Source organism: Chaetodon trifascialis, chromosome 7 (genome assembly GCF_039877785.1).
Source record: "Chaetodon trifascialis isolate fChaTrf1 chromosome 7, fChaTrf1.hap1, whole genome shotgun sequence".
Taxonomy (NCBI): Eukaryota; Metazoa; Chordata; class Actinopteri; order Chaetodontiformes; family Chaetodontidae; genus Chaetodon; species Chaetodon trifascialis.
The window spans coordinates 29,843,392-29,866,437 of NC_092062.1; the positions used below are offsets into that span (position 1 = coordinate 29,843,392).

Genomic DNA, 23,046 nt, shown 5'->3' on the forward strand with positions numbered 1-23,046 from the left:
CAGGATCACATAGTGGATCTGAAGAAGAAGGAGGAAGAAGCTCAAGTAGAAGAAGAAGAGGAGGAGGAAGTCATCAGACAGTCAGCGCGTGGCGTTCCTCACCATCCCGTGCAGACCGGAGTCCAGGTCTGTGGCCGACACCTGAGCCACCGACGTGCCGATCTCTGCTCCTTCAGGCACGGTGGCCTCGTAGGTGGACGACAGGAAAAAAGGAACGTTGTCGTTCACGTCTGGTGACAGAATGAAAGGAAAGAAAGAGCAGCGATGAAAAACATGTTTCTTTTTCTAAATTTATCTGTCTTTGTTTTGTTGTTGCAGGATCTGGCAGAAGAACACAGACAGTCTGTCATGTCCATGAAAACTGATTAAATTGGATTAAGAATTACAGAGAAAAGGGAAGAAAGACGGGAAGGCAAGCAAGAAAGACAAAACGAAGCAGAGAAGGGATGAAAAGCCAGAAAGAAAGCAGATAGAAGGAGAAGAAAAGCAAAGAAAGACAGAAAAGTTTGTGGGTTCTGCAACATTTCCAACAATAAAGCGGATGAAGAAGTGACGAAGAGCTGCAGCAGGCAAAGAGACAAAAGGTCTGTGGTCTCAGACAGCAGACGTCCATCACAAGTCAAGCTGGACTGTGTCCCCCCTCGCTCATGAAAACTGAGTTATTAGTGAGGAATTATCCTCCAAACGGCGTGAAGCAGCTTGTCAGCTCACTTTCAAGCTCTGCTAAGCCAATTAGAGCGTCCGATGTGGGTTTGTTCAAAGCCAATCAAAGTCAGGAAGTGTTTCCTTCTCTCCTCCCGCCTACAGGCGCTGATTGGGAAATGAGTCACTGTCACAATGAGGCGGCGCGGCGCTCACGCCACCGGCCGCTGCTGCCTTTCTTCATCGCTCTCTTCGTCCTCCTCCAGCAGCGTCGCTCATTACAGAGTTCCAGTCGTTCCCTGATGGCTTCTTTCCCTCCGCTGGTCAGAGCTGAACTCTTTACGGCAGAAAATGTGCTGATAATTCTTTAAGAAGTCAAAGGAGGAAAGAAGAAATCGAGCGGCCTGGTTTTTAATCATAGACGACCTGTGTTATTACTACTGTCTGCTGTTCCTCTGAGCGATGACACGAAGAGAAAACATCCAGACGCCTTCTAAGTACGCAGATGATTTAACTTCACAATATCACCACGAGATATTACCGCAAAGCAGAGAGAAGCAGCTCTGCGTGCATCATAAAGTCACTTCTATTCTAACCGCTAACCGGACAACGAACATCACGTGTCATCCCAAAACCGTCTTTATGTTTCGGTCACGCCAGCATTTATTTCCAAAGTCAATTAATCTCAATCAAACCGCCTCCGTCCATGGGTTTGCTCTTGGAAACTTTGATGAACTGCAAACAATCAGCGTAAAACTCAAATACAGTTCAGCTCAAGTACAAAATGTGATAAAATAATCTTATTTCGGTTTAATTTCCATTTATCTGGTGCGACTACAAGGCCATCAGTGTGGCAACCATCTTAAAACGCTGCATGAACATTGAAAAGAGGGAAAAAGAGAACGTTTTTGATGTCTAACCACCAGGAAATGATGTCACTGAGCCAGGAAGTCAGGTGCAACTTACCTTTGACCGGCCACAATCTCAAATTCTTTATCATTCTTAGTAAAGGAGTAAAAGACTGACTGAGCGTCTGTGCTCCACAAAACTTTTATCACAGGTTTCCAGGATTGGCCCATCCCAGCTCCCATACATGACTAATAACACTGTACGTACGTGTCCACTGTGTCCTACAGGCCGCATCACGATCGAAGACGAGCACACACACACACACACCCCCTCCCTCGTCTCACCTGTCACGTTGACGTAGACGGTAGTGAAGGACGCCAGCGGCACGGCGGCGACGTTCTGGACTCGAACTCTGAGCGCGAAGAAGCGCGTTGTCTCGTAGTCGAGGTTCTCGGCCACCAGGATGGACGCCGAGCTGTCCGCCCGGTTCGGCTTGACGTAGAACCGCACCGGCATGTTGGTCTCCGGCACCTGACCCTCCTCCAGGTTGTAGGTCACCCGGGGGTCGCCGAGCGGAGACGTCGCCTTGATGGTCTGAAGGGGGAGAAGAAGACGGCGGAGGTCAGGTAAACGACTGCGTCTGAGCTTCACAGCGTTCCTCTGAACTGTTTGTGAAGGATCGATTCAGCGAGCAGAGAGACAGGAAATGACACGGAGGGATAAACTGGAGTCACGCTCATCTGGAGACAGCAGGGCAGCCCGGCCAATGAGATTACACGGCGACTTATATGGACACACCTCATTCCCCCTTCCTGCTCCTGTGCGGTCACAGGACAGTCAGACATAATAAACCATAAAAACATAAAACACAACGTAAATGATCTCTGTGGGAAACTGAGGAAAATATTCAAATATATGTCTGTTACGAGGTGAAGACCCATTTAAAGTCCTTCTGAGGTCAACCTGACTGCTGGAAACACATCACAACACGTGCACACGTGCACACGCCGCATCACACGTGCACAGATAAAAGTCAAGATGGAGAAGAGACAGAAGATGAATCTCAATCGTCCAGGTCGTGCGTCCGAGGGCAGCTGGACGTCCTTCTGGTATCTCATCCAAAAGGCTTGTTCAGGTCTGACTGACTGGGAGTCCCCGGCATGTGTCCTCTTGCAGGATCATGCGAGTCGGTGTTGATGGCTCAATCAGAGAATGGCCTGCCCGTCATGTGACTCAACGGGGTGACCTGAGTGGAAGTGGCTGATAAGTGGTGTCTTCGACCACCCCCTCTGCTCAGTGGTGGTCTTTCCAGTTTGACACGGACGGCGTCTTTCACTCCTTCAGACCGTCTGTCTTCCCTGGCCAAAACGTGTACATTGTTGTCCTCAGATGAACGTCCCTCGTCCTTGAGACGCAGGTGGACTGCTGAGTCTTGACCGGAGGCGTTGGCTCTCCTGTGCTGTGCCATGCATTCCTCGCTGCATCGCACCGCACACACTACATCGCTCTGCTTGCGTCTCGGTGTTTTGTCCTCGGGGTGGACAAGCTCCTGCCTCAGGGTGTTTGGGCTTGACGTGAACAGGGATGTGGTGTTTGTTGAAAGTCCTCCTGAGTGTCTCAGACATTCCTGCAGTGTGAGAGACGACAGTGTTGTTCAGTTTATGGGCCTCTCCTCTCTGTCTTTTTGTGGTCCTGATGAAGGTCCAGGTTGGATAACCACATGTTCTGAGTTCAGGACAGGTGTTTTCGGAGCGTTCCACATCTATCCCAGTGTTTGAAACGTGTTGCTGCATCAGATTCACAATGAGCAGATATTCACAGAACTCAACAGCACACAGCTGTTGTAGAATCAGGTTCGATCCTGAGGAGTTTCAGGTCCTAATCTAGTGATAAAAAACGCTTGTTGCAGCTGATATTGAGCTTCATGGCGGAGCTGCAGAATGTCGCCACATGTAATCTGACACTGGACATTTCACATTAGTGTGTGAACCTAATCGGCACTGCAGTCTGAACTAAAAGCCCAGTGAGAACACAGGAATGCTTCTCACAGGCACACCTCTCCAAGTCTGCCTCATCCACCGGATGACTCAGCTCCTCCTGGGCTTCAAGTTTAGATCTTTAATCCCACAAACCAGATTTTATCTGCATTTCTGAAACAATAACTCCCACATCTCACAGCAATCTGTCAAAGGCTCGGGCCAAACGAGAGGACGGCGTCACACAGCTGCGCGCCGTCGACAGCGAGGCCGTTCATCATCGTAACGGTTAAGCGGCTTCCACGTCTCCCTGGTCCATAAAGCATGACGCTCTCCAAAACGATGACAGCGTAAGATACACAGCTGCACTACAAAGAATGCACCGTTTCAGGGCAGCGCCGCGGCCCGGCCCTTCTATGGACACGAAGCAGGCGAGGAGCGAGCTTTCTGCCACCTAAAAAGGTTTCATCCTCGACTTTGTTGATGTGTTCTTTGTGTGAGTTCACTCAAAAATATGTGTTTGGATCAGTTTGTGTGTGTGTGTGTGTGTGTGTGTGTGTGTGATGTCCTGACCAGTGCGTCCACCAGCAGAACAGCTTTTAAGCTATTCTCCTGGCTTCAGTTTGAGCTGACCTGTGTGTGTGTGTGTGTGTGTGTGTGTGTGTGTGTGTGTGTGCACTCGGACTTGCAGTCCATGTCTCATATCTGTATGATCAGCTGGACACGGGGTCACAGTGACTGATTGACGAGTGATTGATCGTGAGTGAGCCTGACCTCCACAGAGTGAAAATGGCCTCTGAGCACAGAAAAAGCATTAACCACTTCACCATCACCACACAACACTCTCACAGGACGTGTGTGCGTCCAGTCCAGACGGGACACGTTAGCCTAGCTCGTCACAAACACTGGAGGCAGAGGGCCCTGTTAGCATGGCTACACGAGAAGACAAACTCCGCTGAGTGAGAAACCCTGTTCGACACTTCAAACACCAAAACCCTCTCAGCCCTCTCTCTCCCAGTGACCGGAGCGGCTCGAACGCCCCTCCCTCTCACGTCTGTAGCAGCCACTTGCCATGTTAGGAGGACAAACACGAAGGAATACAAAGACATCCGTCCGTCCATCAGCCTTTCTGCTGGTATCCATTAACCACCTCGGAGACCTCTGACAGGGATACGAGCTGCAGCCTCGTCCGCTGAGGACGAGTTCAGGAGCTCCTCAAAGTGCTTTCTGTCGTTCAACAACATCCCCCAGCGAGGGTCAGCAGTTCTCCTCCCCGGGTCAACACAGCCGGAGCAGAGTCCTGCTGTCCCCCCCATGAGTCCTCTAACCTCACTGAGGCCCCCAAAGGTCCCCCTCCACAGCCTCCCCAAGCTCCTCCCACACCTGCACCAACCAAGCCTGGAGGGTCTTCTTCTTCAGCTTGATGGTCTTCTTCTTCAGCTTGATGGTCTTCTTCTTCAGCTTGATGGCCTCCTTCACTACAGGTGAAGCAGGTTCTCGGGTTGCCTCCACAGCTGCCTGCATAATGGCGGCCTTCCACATGGATCAAGTTCAAACTAAATGATGAAATTTTTGGACACATGACCTTAATATGACCCCAGCTGCTGACTTTATTGTTTATAAAAGCTGATATATGCCGACTGTGTCATTTGTTCAAATTGTAATCCTAAACTGGAGAAAGAGGCTCCAGTTTCCAGGTGAGGAGTCACGTCAGGACTCGCCGGTCCTCTTCAGGAAGCTGAGCGCGGCTCTGCCTCCCAGCAGGCCGAGCAGCGGAGCGTATGGAATCAGCACTAATGAGAAATCATCTCATTAGACATCAGTGCAGCGTGCTGAAGCTAAGCTGATCAGTGTCTGCCATCTTCTCCCACACAGATTAACGCCCGCGGAGATATGGCAGCAGATCGCTCTCAGCTGGTGTCGGCCGGTGCTGAGTGCGGCTCAGCAGCAGGAATACAGATCACCCTGCCGGCGTCAAACTCGCACAGAGAGCAGTGGCTGAGGGGGTTCGTTAAGGTCGAACACAAGTGCAGTGGGTTTACATACTGAAACTGATGAGCTTGATTTGCAGAGTGTGTAAATTTGACTAATTTCAAGTAGAGAAAGTGACTGACTGTCGCACACAGGTTAGGTTAGTGTTTGAGATGCTTTGGGTGACGAACAAAGTGGAACTTGTGTGACTGCGTCCCATAAAAACGCAGCAGGAGCCAGAATTTGCTCTCTTTGAGGTCACTTCTCGAGCTCAAAGCAAACTGGAACAAAAGTCAGTCTCGTCACGAAGTAGATGAGCCTTAAACATAACAAAACAAACGCACGGTTTTTCCTTTTGAAACCTTTCTGATGAATCTGGACAGAACGTTGTCGTGACACTGTTGAGCTGCTTGGATGGTACGGACGCCATATATTCAGGGTTTCATTTGTACCTCGACAACAAGCTTCAGGAACACCTTCAAGACAACAGAGGAGGTCAAAGTGTCACTGAGGAGGCAGCACAGGCAGTGCCTGACACAGCCTGTCCTCTGAGGTAAGGACGCTCTGACAGGCTAACGGGCTTTCACTGCTGTTATAAAAGCCACTAACGCACTTTGTTTCTCTATTTTCTCAAAAATTAACAAACGATAAAAACTGAACGGGATCAAATTTCTGCCTCATCGAACAATCAGAGACCGTCAGCAGCAGAGAACATCGACAGGAAGAGGAAGCAAAGAGTCAGATGATGATGAGCCTATTATAACATCTCACACACACACACACACACACACACACACACACACACACACACACACACACACACACACACACACACACACACACACATACACACAGCAGCTCCCACCTCTGCAGTGTCTCATCTATCTCGTTAACAATGTAATTAACAAACCTTATTAACGCTGCTAAATTTAAAACAACAGTTCCTCCTCAGTGCAATTAACACAGTGGAAGAGAGGAAGAAGGAGGAGGAGGAGGAGGAGGAAGAGGAGAAACCTCAGCCTTTTGATTGATCTTCCTGTGCTGTCAGCGTGTGACACGTGTGGCATGTTAATCTACGTTATCAGATATGTTTCCAGCACGACGGGTGTGATGAGGATGATACTCATTTCTAAATCTCTATTAAACTGAAGAGAAATAAATGAAGATGACGAAGAGGAAGAGGAAGACGCTCAAAACTAAACCTGATGAAGATTTGGAGAGACGACATAACACATTTAGTTAAGACACCTGTAGGAGATACAGGTGTGCTTCGACTGAAGGAACAGCTTCGCCGTTCTTCTTGTGTCACTGAATCCAACACGCAGACGTGTGACTTCCTGTCTGTGGCTCTCGGCTTCGAGCCCATTGGTTCCTGCTGAAGACGTAAATCTCTAAACACCTCACAGGTATTTACTTTTACTTAAAAAAGCTTAAGCGATTTCCTCAAACAGCTGCTTTTAAAAACAGCTGCTTTCATCAGACAATCAGAAGGAAACAGAGCATTGTCGGGACTATTTTCAGCAGCGGATGAATCCACGCATTGATTATCATCACTGTGGTTTTCACTGATGACACTCAGGTTGGTAAACTGAAACATCTCCTCTCCTCCGCCCCCCCGTCTCCTCTCCTCCCTCCATCTCTGTCAGGTTAAACACAGTAATTAAGCTTCTGTTTTCGAGGTGATGAGAGTCCGTTGTGGTGCTCCGACAGCAGGTGTAATTATCTCTCTCACCTGTCAATCATCTCTGACAGATGGAGCTGTGGGCGGGACAACCTCCGATCACCACCACCACCACCACCACCATCACCATCATCATTAACATCAGCCTTTTCAGTGATGAAGAGGGGTCGAAAAGTAGGAGGAAAGATTAAATACAGCACAGGTACACACTCCAACACACACAGGCTTACACAGGATTACACACACGCACACACACGCACGCACACGCGCGCGCGCGCGCACACACACACACACACACACACACACACACACACACACACACACACACACACACACACACACGCCCTACAACTGTTTGAAAACTGACTAACCTCCATGAAATCGAGCAGCTGGAGGGTAAAAACTCCTCCACCTTCTCAACCAGCGGCTTAGGAAAAGAGAGCAAATTAGGATGGAGGGATCAAAAGAGAAGAAACCACCGGAGGTATACAGAAAACGTGCGTGCGTGCCTGCGTGTGTGTGTGTGTGTGTGTGCTGGTCAGAGCGAGTCAGGTGAGACACACTCGGGGCGGGTTTGTTGTTTGCTCGGCAGAAAATGTTTGGAAGCGCTCGGCTAAACGTGCTGACGCTGAGAGAGGAGGAGGAGGAGGAGAGAGGGGTGATGAAGAGGAGCGTTTCCAGCCTCCTCAGGGCGCTCGGCACAGATGTGAAGGAGGCTGGAAACGAACGAGGACCTGCTCCTCCTGCAGGAGGTTGAAATGTTCCTCTCTCTCCCACGTCTCCTTCCTCTCTCGCTCATGTCACATTTGTCCTCTTCAGATCTGAGAGGAAGTGAAAGTGAGGAGGAGGAGTTTCAGCTTCCTGAAGATAAACATCAGCACGTGAGAAGCCAGACAAGCATTTGGCTTGAAAAATGGGTGAATCGATGAAGGACTATGAATGAGTGTGCTGTGTTTCTTACAGGTTTAAAATTCACTGGACATTTGACTCGTGGTCTGATTCTGCCGCGTCCTTACTCACCACGATCTTGGCGTCTCGTACGGTGTTTTCCGGCACGGTGACCCAGTACTCGGGCTGCTCCCAGTGTGGCGGCTGGTTGTGGACGTTGGTGATGATGACGGTGAGCTCCACGGAGCTGCTGCGGTTCCCTCCATCCGACGCCACGATCTGCTGGTTGATCCTGGACGTCTGCGGGGAGCAAAAACAGCTTTTAACAAATAAAGGAAACGTCCGCTGGTGAGCTGGTTCAGGTCAAAGGTCAGCAGCTGAGATTCAGGAGAGAAGACGCTCAAATGATCCAACTCTGATCAAACGTTTACTGATCAGGCGGTTCCACGGCCGAGGAAAGACAATGAACACGTGTTCAATGAGGAAATATGAAAGTGGAGAAAAGACAGTGAGACTGTTGATCTCAGTTTGTTCATAAAAGTGAATAAAAAAGGAGGGGGGGGGCAAATCCGCCTTTGCTGAATTATTGACTCAAGTGTCGTTTAAAAGATCAGTGGCAGTGAGAGGCAGAGAAGAAGAACAGAGGAGATGACAGCCACAGAAGAAGAAGAACAGTCGGCGTCATTCATATTTGTTTAACTGCCGACTTCAAGACGGATTCACTTCACTCACTTTGACTCAAACGATGACAATCTTTAAACATTTAAGACGACTGTCGCTTTGACGCCACCTTCATCCTCCTCACAGCGGAAACAACAACACCGCTGCTGTCGCTGGAAACAACCTCCATCCTGTGACCCCGTGACCCTGACACCCTGTGACCCCGACACCCTGTGACCCTGACAACGCGTGACCCCGACACTCTGTGACCCTGTGACCCTGACAACGCGTGACCCCGACAGTGAGTACATGTACACGTGAGGAGCATCTCTGTGTTCGTGCTCATGACTTTGTGTACTTGTACTGTGTTTGTGTGAACAGGTGCACAGTTCACTTTACTGCACATTTATAATGATTCATGTCATTTGTGTGTGTTTCCACCTTAATTCAAAAGTTGAATCTGACCAAAAAATCCAACTAAATTAAATAAACTGTTAGTTTTGGTTCAGTTCAGTTCAGTTTGGAAAACTTACTTCATTTTGTGAGTTCTACTTTATTTCTACGCTTCAAGCCAAAAACCTTCATCAGCTGAATCAGGTGCAGAGACTAAACACAGAGGTGGAAAAGATGCTGATGGCTCTCTGGACTGTAAACACACAGCAGCCCAAATGTGAAGAAAGCAGCAGAGTTCAGTCCAGGAAGACAAAGAGCAGCTTCCTGTAGTCTGAGGAAAGAGAGAGCGACCGAGAGGAAACGGGTCCAAACCAGCAGCCGTGACTGCAGTTGGATCAAACATGAATTCTTAAAGCAGAGCAACACGTTTAATGAACCGAATGCAAACCATCAGCAGCTCATCAGCCTGTTCTTCAGCTCCATCAGCCCTTCAGATGGGAGAAGCTCCACGTTAAAGTTTCATGTAAAGAGCCTGTTCACACGTCTTCATCCATTCATTCTGCAGCTCTTTACCCCCCCCCCCCCCCCCATATGACTGAACGTTACAGGTATCTGTTTCTTCTGAATCTCTCTGAGAACAGCATCACTTGTGTCACGGCGTGTAAACACACGACGAGGCAGCGCGGGACAGACTTCAGGGAAAAGACCGACAGCACGAAGACGCTCAGAGCGGCGAGAGCGCGACGAGCTACAGACGGGCTACAGGCGAGCTACAGACGGGCTACAGACGGGCTACAGGCGAGCTACAGACGAGCTACAGGCGGGCTACAGGCGAGCTACAGGCGAGCTACAGACGAGCTACAGACGGGCTACAGACGGGCTACAGGCGAGCTACAGACGAGCTACAGGCGGGCTACAGGCGAGCTACAGACGAGCTACAGGCGAGCTACAGACGAGCTACAGACGGGCTACAGACGGGCTACAGGCGAGCTACAGGCGAGCTACAGACGGGCTACAGACGGGCTACAGGCGAGCTACAGACGAGCTACAGGCGGGCTACAGGCGAGCTACAGACGAGCTACAGGCGAGCTACAGACGAGCTACAGACGGGCTACAGACGGGCTACAGGCGAGCTACAGGCGAGCTACAGACGAGCTACAGGCGGGCTACAGGCGAGCTACAGACGGGCTACAGACGAGCTACAGACAAGCTACAGGCGGGCTACAAACGGGCTACAGGCGGGCTACAGGCGAGCTACAGGCGAGCTACAGGCGGGCTACAGACGAGCTACAGACAAGCTACAGGCGGGCTACAGACGGGCTACAAACGGGCTACAGGCGGGCTACAGGCGAGCTACAGACGGGCTACAAACGGGCTACAGGCGGGCTACAGACGAGCTACAGACGAGCTACTGGCAAGCAGAGCACGGCTGGGTGGGTATGCACACACACACACACACACACACACACACACACACACACACACACACACACACACACACACACACACACACACACACACACACACACACACACACACGCGCGCGCTCCCTCAGGGGATGCGTAGCGAACATGTTAGCTGTTATTTAACAGCACAGCTCTGCCTCCATGTATATTTATGCACACAGATTTTATTTTTTTATCAGGGGAGCAGCAGAAGAACTGATTCAGACATGAATTTATTACACGCGTGTTCGTGTGTTTGCATGTGCTTCTGTCTTTGTGAGCACCACCGTTGAGTTTCAGACCATTTCAGAAAGAAGCAATGGAGCCAGAAAACGTGCAGTAACGCCGTGTGCATCTCTCACCTGTGAGATGGGGTAGTTGACGTAAATCCAGCCAGTGCTGGGGTTGATGTGCAGGTAAGCTGGCTTCTGATTGGACAGGGAGTAGGTGATGGCCGAGTTGCTTCCCTGGTCGTCATCGTGTGCCGCCGCTCGCAGGAAACTGGTCCCAACCGGCGTGTCCTCCCGCAGGAAGTCTGAGAGGAGATGAGATCATTCACACCGTGAAATACTACTGCTACTACTGCTTAATGTACTACTACTGCCACTGCTACTACTGCTTAATGTACTACTACTGCCACTGCTACTACTGCTTAATGTACTACTACTATTAATACTACTACAAGTACTATCACTACAGTTATTACTTTTGTGTTATATAACTACTATTTATATTGCTAGTGTCACTACTGGTACAACTTGTACTGCCACCAGTAGTATTACTAATAATACTACTGCTTAAGCTGTTGTTGTGACTTGTAGCATGACTACTTCTTCTGGTACTAGTATTACTGGAAATACTACTGTTACTTTGACTACTGCTAATGTTAATCACTGCTGCAGCTACAGTACCACTGCTAGTATTTCTACTACTGCAGTAGTACTACAGTAGCAGTAGTAGTAGCAATGACAATAATAGTATTAATTATTAGCATTATTAGCTGCTGCTAATATATCAATACTAATGATAATATGGCTACAGCAAACGCTGGTGTTTCTAAACAGCCAGGTTGAAAGTTTTTTCATATCTTTTTATAAATACGTATTTTTGTTGATTGTTTTTTACTCCAGCATCGTTCAGCGTCCGTCTCACCTCCATGACGTCCACATGCAGCAGCCGTGTGAAGCGCGCTCGCTGCCTTTCTTAAAACGGACTGAGCGTGATGTGAAACGCTGTTCTGTGATGGTAAGCAGATATTATAATAATGTGAGCGCAGCGCTGCGTCGTGTCAGCAGCGTGTCACCTCATTTTGTCATTTCTGGGTCTCATTTTTAAATGCATGAATATAACCTCCAATCCTGCTGACTGCGACGAGCGTCGGTGCTGATCAGACAACAAACCAGCAGCAGAGGGGAGGTCTTCCCTCTGTATACTGCACTTCAAGCATTATGTCAGTAATAATGTCCTTTTGACATTTGTGGGTCTCATTGGATTCATTTCAACTGAAAAATCACGTCAGATGCTGCTGACTCGAACGCCACTGAGAACGAGCAAAACAACGATGAAGAGCAAAGCCAGGATTCATCAGCCTCTAAGGTTTCCTCCTCCAAACAGGACGGGGGGGGGGGGCTCGCTGCGCTTCCTTTCTTCTGTAATTATGTTGAGTAGCAACATCAGTTTTTAATCTCTGTCCTGCTAACGTGGTTAAGCTGACCAAACGACCACAAAAGGTGCAGAGGTTACAGCTGATCAGTTGTCCAAAGTCAAACTAACACCAAGCGTTAAACCTGGTTTGATTAAATCTGTTCATTCTGTTACAGATTCGAGCCTTTCGTCATTAAAACACAGCATCTGAGCAGAGACGCTCAGCAGAGCCTGACGGATAAACACAGTAATGATGTGAAGTCTATTTATACCGGATGTTGCTGAGTTCTCCTCAGAGTGACACTTGAACAACTGTGATCTGAATCCAGGAAGAAAACCTTTATTTATAATTCAGAAAAACAAATTGCAGACCCCGAATGCATCACGCCAGCTCTGGAACACATCCACTGAAGGTCTGCTGAGCTTATCACAGTCAATGCAGTGGGTGGAAAACTCCTGTTTCCTGTTTATTAAGGTGATTTCAACACGTGGAGGATCACACGCCATCCACAGCCCTTAAACGCATCACACAGCGTACGACCACGAAACGCCTGAGCGTGTTTTCATCGTGTTGTATTCGCTCACATCTGCATCAGGACACACCTCGAACAGACCGAACCAACTCTCTTCACATCATTTGACAACATTTCCAAAGAGCTGTGCAGCCTACAGGAAGTGGAGCCGATTTAGATCCACTTTTCATGCCGACGTGAACGTGAACGTGAACGTGAACGTGAACGTGAACGTGAACATGAACGTGAACATCATCCTGCTGATCCGCTGTGGGAAGCAGCAAAACCAATAACTCAGAAAACAGTCAATGCAATGAGTTCTCCTTGAGCGAGGCTTAAAAACAATCCAAAATATCGATCATGAGATAAACAACAAGCAGGCTGAGCAGCTCTCACACACGCGCACACACACACACACGCACACACACACACACGCACACGCACACACGCGCACACACGCACACACGCACACACACACACACACGCACACACGCACACGCACACACGCGCACACACGCGCACACACGCACACACGCACACACACGCACACACGCGCACACACACACACACACACACACACACACACTCGGCGGTAAATGAATTCATGTCCCAGAAACATTTCAATCTGCCTGTTAAATAGTTAATGAGCCACCCCGTGCGCTTCCTAATCTGACGAGGAGAACTTCTGACACGACGCTTATCAAAACACACATTTGCACACGTAGTAAACAAACACGGACCCGTGGGAGGCGGCGGCGAGCGTTTCATCAGTCTTTAGAGCTTTCCAGGATTACAAGGAGGCAGATTGATAGACGATGACAAATATTTCACCCGTTTCCTCCAAACTCTGGCTTACCTTGCAACACACACACACACACACACACACACACACACACACACACACACACACACACGTGCACACACACACACGGCAGCTGTCGTGCTGTACAGCAGCAGGACGGCGTGAGAGCGCAGATGTTACCGTGGGCGACTTCAGCGGTAAAGAAACCTCTTTGACCCTGAACGTCTCGCGGCCATGTTTCACATTTTCAGACACACAAGGAGGAAAAAAACTGACCAATGAGAGGCAGCGCTGAGCATCAGGGGCAGGAAACTGCTTCTGGAGCAGTTCTATACTGCAGTACTAACAGTAGAGGCTGCAGTATTAGTAGCACTGGAAATAGTATCAGTAGTAACAGTATCAGTACCAGTGTCAGGAACAGATCAAGTATTGTTCACAGTAACAACAGCAGCAGAAGTGACTGCAGTAGAAGTAGCAGTAGAAGTAATAGTAGTGGCAGTATTTTTTGTAGTTGTAGTAACAGTCTACCTCACAGTGGTAGTAGTATTAGCTGTATAAGTAGTAACAGTACTAGTAAAAGGAGCGAAAGGAGCAGTAGCAGTAGTAGTAGTAGTAGTAGTAGTAGTAATAGTGACAGTAGCAGTGAAGTTCGCAGTAACGCTGGCAGTACTCTGCAGTACTCACACTGGTAGCGGCTGTTTTCAAACTTGGGGTCGTTGTCGTTCTGGTCTGTGATGAGGACGGTGATCTGGCAGATCCCGATGAGCGGCTCCTCGGCCTGATCCGTGGCCGTCACCGACAGCGTGAACTCCCTCTGACGCTCCCGGTCGAAGCTCGCCGTCGTGGTGATCGCACCTGACAAACACGGGGACCACGTTACCACGGGGACAGTTATCACCTTTGCGCTCGGGTCGCAGCGCGGAACTCACCGGTGTCGGGGTCGATGTCAAACCCGGACGACACTCCGTCTCTGTGCATGATGCCGTATTTGACCTCTCCATTGACGCCCATGTCGGCGTCGTTGGCGTGGACGCGCAGGACGAACGTCCCTGGCGGCTGGTTCTCCAGGACCACCGCGTTCAGACTGTAGTTCAGACACTGAGAACACAAACAGCACGATCAGACCCGATGTAATCAATCAGTCCCTGATCCAGGCTGAACTGAACCAAACTGGACGGGACGAAGACATCCTGTCCTCACTGCAGACATATCAGAGTCAGTCACCTCCTGGAAGACCGGCTTGTTGTTGTTGATGTCGTTGATTCCCACGATGACCTGGGCGGAGCCGCTCAGTGGGTACGGCCCCCCCGACGCGTTGTCGTCCGTGGCGGTGATGTTGAGGACGTACTGCGGCCCTCTGAGCCGGGGGGGCGGACTCCTCCGCAACTTGATGATGCCTGAACACAAACGTCACAAACGTTTCAACGTCAGACGAGCTGAAAAAGACTTCCTCTGAAGCAGACGGAGGCCGTCAGTCCACCTTCAGCTGTCACCTCTGTGTCTTCAGCTCACCCACAGTCACACCTGACGCAGCATCTTCACCAGAACAGGTAAGAGCTCTGAGTCTGCTGCAGGTTCATTTTCAGAGGAACGCTGCTTTAAATTACTTTCATGTTGGCAGGCACAGAGGAGCTGTTTCCTGCTGCCAGAGGACACAGCTCAGCTCAGTTTACAGTCAACAGGCTCCTCTGGAGGAGAGGACGACTCAGCTCAGAGCATGTTTCAGCTAATAGGACAACAGAAGAAGACACCAGCAGCTGCTGAGTCCCTCAAAGTCAGCGTGGTAACAAAGTGCAGAATAAACAGTCTGTGAGTTTTTCCTGCAGACTGATTCTCACTTGTTTTCACGTCAGTTTAATGAAAAGAGCCAGTCTGCTGTCCCTGCTCTGGGTGTCTACGCGTGGACAGCGCTGGTCTTTGTTGGACACTTCAAGTGTCTCATATCAGGATAAAAGCCAAATGAGATTCAACACGCTTCCTTTTACACCCAAAGCGTCTCTTGCATCTGTCTTTGTCTTCCCTGGACATCAGATCAGGGTCAGCTCAGCTCCAGAGGCTGTTTGAGCAAAGCAGGAAAAACACCAGAAGAAGAGTAAATGAGGTGGTGTGAGCAATTAGATTTCAGTTAGTCTCTAATGCTTCATTTACACTGTTTTTTTTCATTTTTTTGTCTGTCCAATCTGCCTGAAACACATGAAATATAAATGGGTTATTGGAGACGTGATGTCCAAAACTGCGGCCAACGTGAAGAGGACATAATCTGCATGTTCATGAGACGAGAGCTTCATTATTGATTAACCATCACTTCTCTCTGTTCAATGATGAATCATTTATGGTTTAAGGTTGTAAAATGTCTCAGCTCTCTCAAGCTCTGAGAGAAAGTCTTCAAATGTCTTATTTGGTCAAACCTACAGAAAGACAACACGTTCTCAGTCCTAACAGACCAGGAAAAGCAGATAATCCTCATCAGAGACGCTGGAGCCGAAGATTTTCTGCCATTTTCACTGAACGACAACGAGACGGCATCAGGTGGACATGTGACGGCGAGGACACGTCTTCACCGCAGAGACGCCGTGTTACCCAGGCCTGAAACATCTCTCTGCGCTAACAGTCACGTTCACATTAACATAACAGAGCAGAGAACAAACAAACAAACAAATAAGCAGCTTTGGAAGCAGCATGAATGGAGACACGGAGGCTGGGAGGGAGCGAGCGCATCGACATGAAAACACTTCACGACGCTTTGAAGTGACAAAGCAGGAGAGCCGAGTAAGCCAAAGGCCATCTGCTGCGAGTGTGTGTGTGTGTGAGAGAGAGAGAGAGAGAGAGAGAGAGAGAGAGAGAGAGAGAGAGAGTCTTAATATATCATTTATGTGCAAATGTTCATGTTTATATCTGTACATGGACATGTGTGAGTGTGTCTGTGTGGCGGAGCAGTGGAGCAGTGCATGCTGGGTGATAAGGAGGAAGACAGGCTTAAACACACACACACACACACACACACACACACACACACACACACACACACACACACACACACATACACACACACACGAGATAAACATGCAAACATGACTGTTCATCACACTTCAGAACATAAAGTTTATCTTCAAAAAGTCTCCTGCTGACACACACACACCTGCACACAGACCTGCACACACACACACACACACACACACACACACGCGCGTTTCAAACGATTCAACCGTGTCGACCAGAAACACTGAGGAGATGAGAACAGTTTGTGTTTGTGAGCTGTAGTGATTAGAAATGTGTGTATTCATGTTTTTTTAATTTATGCGTGTGTGTGTGTGTGTGTTCCACGGGGTTCACTGCCTTGTTAAAAGCTACCAATCCCCAAATTCTTGTTACCACAGCAACGACCATTTTCCTCTGTGTGTACGTGCATGTGTGTAACAGCGACTGTGTGTGTGTGTGTGTGTGTGTGTGTGTGTGTGTGTGTGTGTGTGTGTGTGTGTGTTTATGCAACCTAACAGACAACATATGCACAGCGAGCCGTGTGTTGGTCTGGTTCGGAGGTGAGGCTGATCCTGATCACGTCCTCTCACAGATGGACTGAACTCAGTCTTTTCTCCTTCATGAGGAAACTCAGATCAGCGAACGCTCAAACGTCTTCGGCTCATGAGGCTTCACCTCCTTCAGTCTGAGCTCCTTCTCTGCACCTTGCTTGGACTTTACATGCAGTTGTTTAGTGTCTAAAACGCGTTAAACACACCGTCAGAGACACTAAATCAGGATTTGGACTTCTCAGCTCCTCTGAGAGTGAGCAGCAGATCTTACTGATCGATTCAAAGTGTTTGGAGACGTCAGTCCTTTAACTGTGTTCACATCAAAGCTCGTCCCTCACCCTTCTGGTTGTCCAGCAGGAAGTTGCTGTCCTCATTGCCGCCAGTGATGGCGTAAGAGACGCCGTCTCCGTCCGGGTCGTTGGCGTGAACGATGGCGACCAGCGTGTCTGGACCGGCATCCTCGCTCAGAAAGGTCTTATAACTGACAGAGAGAAAGGGGGGGGGGGGGCAGGAGTGAGACCAAGAAGAGTAAAGAAAGGGAAGGAGAAGGGAGGAGGTGAGGAGGAACAAAGGAGAGAGAAGAAAAACATTTAGGAGAAGAAATAAAGTAAGAATGTGTGAAGGAGTCAGACGGAGTGAAAACAGACGGAGGAGGAAGAGCGGTGGGATTAAAAATAGAATTAAAAACAGCTTCATTAGCAGAGTGACTGTGGGCGAGAGACACAGACGGTGACAGACAGAGAGAGAGAGAGAGAGCGACGCCGCTGAAGACACATTAAAACTACAAAAGCTGATGAAACATTAAAAGCAAACTGCTGGAGAAGCAGAGAAACAGGAAAGAGATGATGCTCCTACACGCTCTGCGAGAACACGGGCTCCTCGTCGTTGCTATTGGCCACTCGGATGCGGACGGAGGCGGTGCCTGTTCGGGGGGGCGTTCCCGCGTCCACGGCAACCACCACGAACTCATAGACGTGATTGGGTCGCTCGTAGTCCAGGCGGCGGGCGGGGCTGACCACGCCCCCCGATGTGATGTCAAAGTCGCCGCCGTGAACAAAGTAAGAGAGTTCTGAGTTCACGCCGGAGTCGCAGTCCCGGGCCAGAACTGAGGAGGAGGAGGAGAGAGAGAGAGAGGAGGAAGAGAAAGAGGAAACAAGGAACAGGAGAAAAGAGAAGAGAAGAAGACACAGGTGAGAGGAGGAGAATGAGGAGGAGCGAGGTGAAGAGGAGGAGTGAGGGAAACGTGGAAGGAAGAGAAGAGGAGAGGAGGAAGAGGAGGGAAGACAAAGAGAGGAAGAGGAAGAGGAGAGGAGGAAGAGGAGGGAAGACAAAGAGAGGAGAGGAAGAGGAGAGGAGGAAGAGGAGGGAAGACAAAGAGAGGAGAGGAAGAGAGGAATTTTATAAATACATTAGTTTGTATACTGTTGAATGTATGTATGAATGTGTGTGTTTGTGTGTGTGTGTGTGTGTGTGTGTGTGTGTGTGTGTGTGTGTGTGCGTGCTGCTGGCTGTCTGCCTAATAAGAGCAAAGCCTCGCTGAAGTCGGACTGTTTGATCTCAACCAGTCACCAGCAGCTATGACAGATGGCAGTGAGACACACACACACACACACACACACACACACACACACACACACACACACACACACACACACACACACACACACACACACACACACACTGTATATACCCACAGGTGTGAAGTGCAGGTGATGCGTTCACAGACTGAGGGCAGATAGTTTACCAGAACCAGCTCCACACATCAGCCCCTGCGTGTGTGTGTGTGTTACCTTGCAGCAGGGAGGTTCCAGGTGCGATGCTTTCAGGTACGTTGTCTCTGGTGTAGATGGAGTGGAGGAACTCTGGTGTGCAGTCGTTCTCGTCTGTGATGTGGACGACGACCTGCAGGACAAACGTCTTCCTGTTAGTGTGTTGTGTTTATTTCACCCCGTTAATCACAGTAGTCGCATTACTTTGGTCACGTACAGGTAGAAAAAACACCTGGACTGATTATTTCCTGTCAGCTGGACTGAACATATTCTTGTTAGCGACGCATGGAGCCAGACTTTCTGTAAGAGTTGCTCAAACCCTCCTTTCCTCCAGACCGCGCTGTGATGGAGGCTGTGTGACGTGACGTGACGTGACGTGACGTGACGTGACGTGACGTGACGTGACGTGACGTGACGTGACGTGACGTGACGTGACGTGACGTGAGTGCAGCGAGCTGAGGAGCTGAGTCTTCTTTCACTTTCTGTTCGTTCTGTGCTTCAAACGCACCGTCGTTCAGGTCTGATCTCAGACTGGAAATGAACTGATGATGTGACGCCATGATGTCGTTCTCGCTGCTCCACAGAAGTTCGCTGACAATCTGCCGGTTTGGAAATTTTGGTTCTTCAGCTGGACAGACTTTATGACTTCCTGTTTTCCAGAATAACTCATGCAAACATTATGAAGACGAATGCTGGAGGAGAGAAACCCATTTCACCCACTATCCCGAGCCACTGGAGCTCAAACCAAAACCCTATTTTCCATTCCCATAAAGGCTGATTTAAGCGACCCGACCACCTGAGCTCAGATTTCCTACGCAGCCCTGAACCTTCGACACACCACCTGTTCAGTAATAACAGCGGGGCAGCGGAGGGCGAGCTGACAAGATTTAGATGCACAGCTGCTTCTGCAAACACGGGCTGAATATTTAGAGGCTTCAGCTGGAAACAGATGGAAAACTGTTGATTATTTGACTTGAACCCAGCAGCTAAATGTGGACGTGTTCACTGAGACACGCTCTGAGCTCCTCTGCACTGCGCTCATCAGCTGTCTCTACTGTTCATGACACTTCATCTTATATCATTGCTGATGTCTAAATATGACATTTCATCCTCCAACCTCGTGAACCAGAGGCAGCGCTGGGACATCCCCACAGAAACACAATAATAAAACCACAGGTGGACATTTGTCTCCATTTGTCCTGCAGATAATATGAATACTGGCTACATCTGTCAAGGTCCAATCACTGACATCACCTGGAGCTTTCAGCTGCGTCACACAGTCTTCATCTGAAGACGTTAAGCATCAGCTTCATTCGTCCTTCTGGAAGCAGCAGATTGACAAATCAAACTGGTTCAAACTGGCCAGTAAGAGGACCTTCAGCTGAGACTAATGCATCAAACTGTATTTGCTTTGCTTTCATGGCAGCGTTTATGAACAATTAGCTCATGTCAGCAGTGGCATGAAACAGAGAATCAGCCTTGTCTGTACTGTTGCTGTGAATAAAAGCAGCGATCAGAGCGGCCAAATATAAACGTGCCAGGACTCACAGAGAAGTATCTGAGGTAGTGGAGGTATCAGAAGCTTGCTTTGTTGAGACTGTGTGTGAGCTAATCTGCAGGTTGAATAACAGTATTCACGAGTTTTCCTCCTCCTCCACCTCCAACAGCTGGACATGACCTTCAGGTCCTCCACCTCCACCCCCACTGCACCTCTGACGGATGGTCCATTTGAAAAGGTTTTAAATGGCATTTTTATCATGCCAGTGAAAATGAATCAAATACAAAATAAGTGTTGACAAAAGTAACGAATGGGCACAAACGAACACTTTGAGCGTTAAAGAAATAAATAATCATAATCATTCAGCTGCTGCTGTTTCCACCACCCCTGCACCATCTGCTCACTGCCTGGAAACTGTGTTCAGCTGGGTTTTTTTTTAACTATTTTTAATTGTCTGTCTAATTTTGTAATTGTGCTGCAGAGCAAGCAATTATTTTGTTATCTGTCAAGACGACGGATTTCTAATTATCTGCAGGTGATTCTGAAGTTGGCAGATTAAAGAAAATTCTCAAGTCGATCAAACTCCTGGCTTTTGTTTTTCAAGTCTTTATGCTTCACGAGGGCAAAGAAGCGACGGATCAGCTGGGCAGAAGAGGAGCGTTAGCGAGATGTGATGTCAGCGGAGTGTGAGGCTGTAACGAGGGACACGCGCTTCATGTTCACGCTTTGAAAATGTCTCTAAAAGCTGAAGGCAACACAAAGTGCAGATGCTGCAGCACGATGTGATGTTAGCACTGCTTTCTACACACCTGCCTGACACACACACACACACACACACACACACACACACACACACACACACACACACACACACACACACACACACACACGTACTGTACGAACACACGTGCAGCGCAGGCAGGGCCCTTACAGTGTATTAGCCAGCCGAGCTTATAGAGCAGCAGAGGCCTTTGGGGGACGCTGGTAGTTTAGCAGCTATTCTCTGTCTGTGCGAACCATCTGGACACTGAGAGCAGGTCATAATGGAGTGTGAGTGTGTGTGTGTGTGTGTGTGTGTGTGTGTGTGTGTGTGTGTGTGTGTGTGTGAGCATGTGTGTGAGCATGTGTGTTAATGGGAACAGATGTAGCTATCTGCGGTGTGAAGTCTTAAGAGCTTACTGTAAGAATAGGAGTCAAGGTTTGGCTGCCAGGTTCCTGCACTTAGCACTACGTGTGTGTGCGTGTGTGCGTGCATGTGTGTGTGTGTGTGTGTGCTGCACCTTCAGTTAATCCATAATGTTGCAAACTGTGTAAGAAAGTGTGGTGAGCTCAAAGTGCTGATCACGAGCTGATCCGACGTGATGGTGGAGCAGCTTTGATCTGCTGCGTTTTCATCATGAGAGCTTCACGGGACGCTGGGAGAGACGAGGCAAACAGCTCCGTGTGTTTAGATTCACGCATGCATAATGAACACACACGCAGAATAAACAGTAATGAAACAGTTGCATCACAGCGCCTGATTCAGCGGCAGCGCTTTCCCTCATTTGGAATTAATGAGTTTCATCAGAGCTGCGGTGGCAGCGGCCGAGGGGGTCAGCGTCGTCGTCTCTGACATGAGCACGGCAAGTCGTCCAGCTGTTAGCGTGCATTTATTCTGTTTATCCAGAGAAGAGGGGCTGTAAGACCACTCATGGTCAACGCCTGCGACCCCCCACCGGTCAGCCAAGGTGGCTGATTCTTCCCAAACACCCTCTGCTAACGAGCTTCACCCCCCCAACACAGACGGCGGTAAGCCCGGCTGTGTGTGTGCGTGTCACTGCAGTGTGTTCGTACCTCCACCACGCCGCTGAGGCCGGTGTCGGGCTCGGAGGCGCGGACCTGCAGGGTGTGGACGTTGTGTCCGCTCTCGTAGTCGACGCTCCTGGTGAGGCTGAGCGCGCCGCTCTCCTGGTTGATACTGAACAGGTTCCCAGGATTCAGCAGCAGCATGTAGGACAGAGTCTTCTTCTGGAAGGAGAGGGCCTGAACCACGGCGATGCTGCGAGGAGACGCACCGAGAGGAGGAGGAAGGAGGCGGAGGGAGAGTGAGGTTAGAAGATAAAGACAAAGACAACAGACAAATGAGCAGCAGGGACTGAAATCAGATGAGAGGACAGATGTCAGTTAGGACATGTTTAGCCTAGCTTAGCACAAATACTGTAGGCAAGGGGAAACTGGGAAACTGTTAGCCTAGCTCCTCGCTCAGCTAGCTTGCTGGTGGCTCCGATACTGAAACCAACTGAAACCTTTTAATGTCTAAAACATGTCTGACAGCAGCGTGTCGGCTGGCTGGCCTGAAATGCATGATGGGATATTTGTCAAGTTCAAACACTGAAGCCCTTGTCTGCATGTGGATAAAGACAGCAGAGCGCAGACGCGAGCGCGGGAACGTGACCACAGGTCAGCAGGAAGCTGAGCTGGTCCTGGATTAATCCAGAGCCACACACCAGAACAACCTGCTTAATCGATCTGACTACAACACACACACACACACACACACACACACACACACACACACACACACACACACACACACACACACACACACACACACACACACACACACACACACACACACACACACACACACACACACACACACACACACACACAGCTCACAGGGTGGCATGGATACTTGGATATTAATACAATGTGCTTTGCGCCAGCAGCCCTGAGGGGTTCTCACACACACACACACACACACACACACACACACACACACACACACACCCCTTCATGTTTATCCA

The 23,046-nt window shown here is 49.3% G+C and overlaps 1 protein-coding gene across 1 annotated transcript in view; it reads right to left on the reverse strand.

The window, feature by feature from the left end:
- LOC139333273 (neural-cadherin) overlaps positions 1-23,046 on the reverse strand; it is a 111,137-nt gene that overhangs the window by 35,022 nt on the left and 53,069 nt on the right. Inside the window, exons 4-15 of the mRNA XM_070965537.1 lie at positions 22,094-22,298; positions 18,784-18,895; positions 17,849-18,098; positions 17,332-17,474; positions 14,688-14,860; positions 14,393-14,561; positions 14,148-14,318; positions 10,868-11,040; positions 8,140-8,307; positions 1,836-2,085; positions 103-230; positions 1-18 (exon numbers count right to left, since the gene is read on the reverse strand). The exon at positions 1-18 is cut by the window's left edge and continues 169 nt beyond it. Of these exons, the coding sequence (XP_070821638.1) occupies positions 1-18; positions 103-230; positions 1,836-2,085; positions 8,140-8,307; positions 10,868-11,040; positions 14,148-14,318; positions 14,393-14,561; positions 14,688-14,860; positions 17,332-17,474; positions 17,849-18,098; positions 18,784-18,895; positions 22,094-22,298 (1,960 nt within the window). The remainder of the gene's footprint in view (positions 19-102; positions 231-1,835; positions 2,086-8,139; positions 8,308-10,867; positions 11,041-14,147; positions 14,319-14,392; positions 14,562-14,687; positions 14,861-17,331; positions 17,475-17,848; positions 18,099-18,783; positions 18,896-22,093; positions 22,299-23,046) is intronic.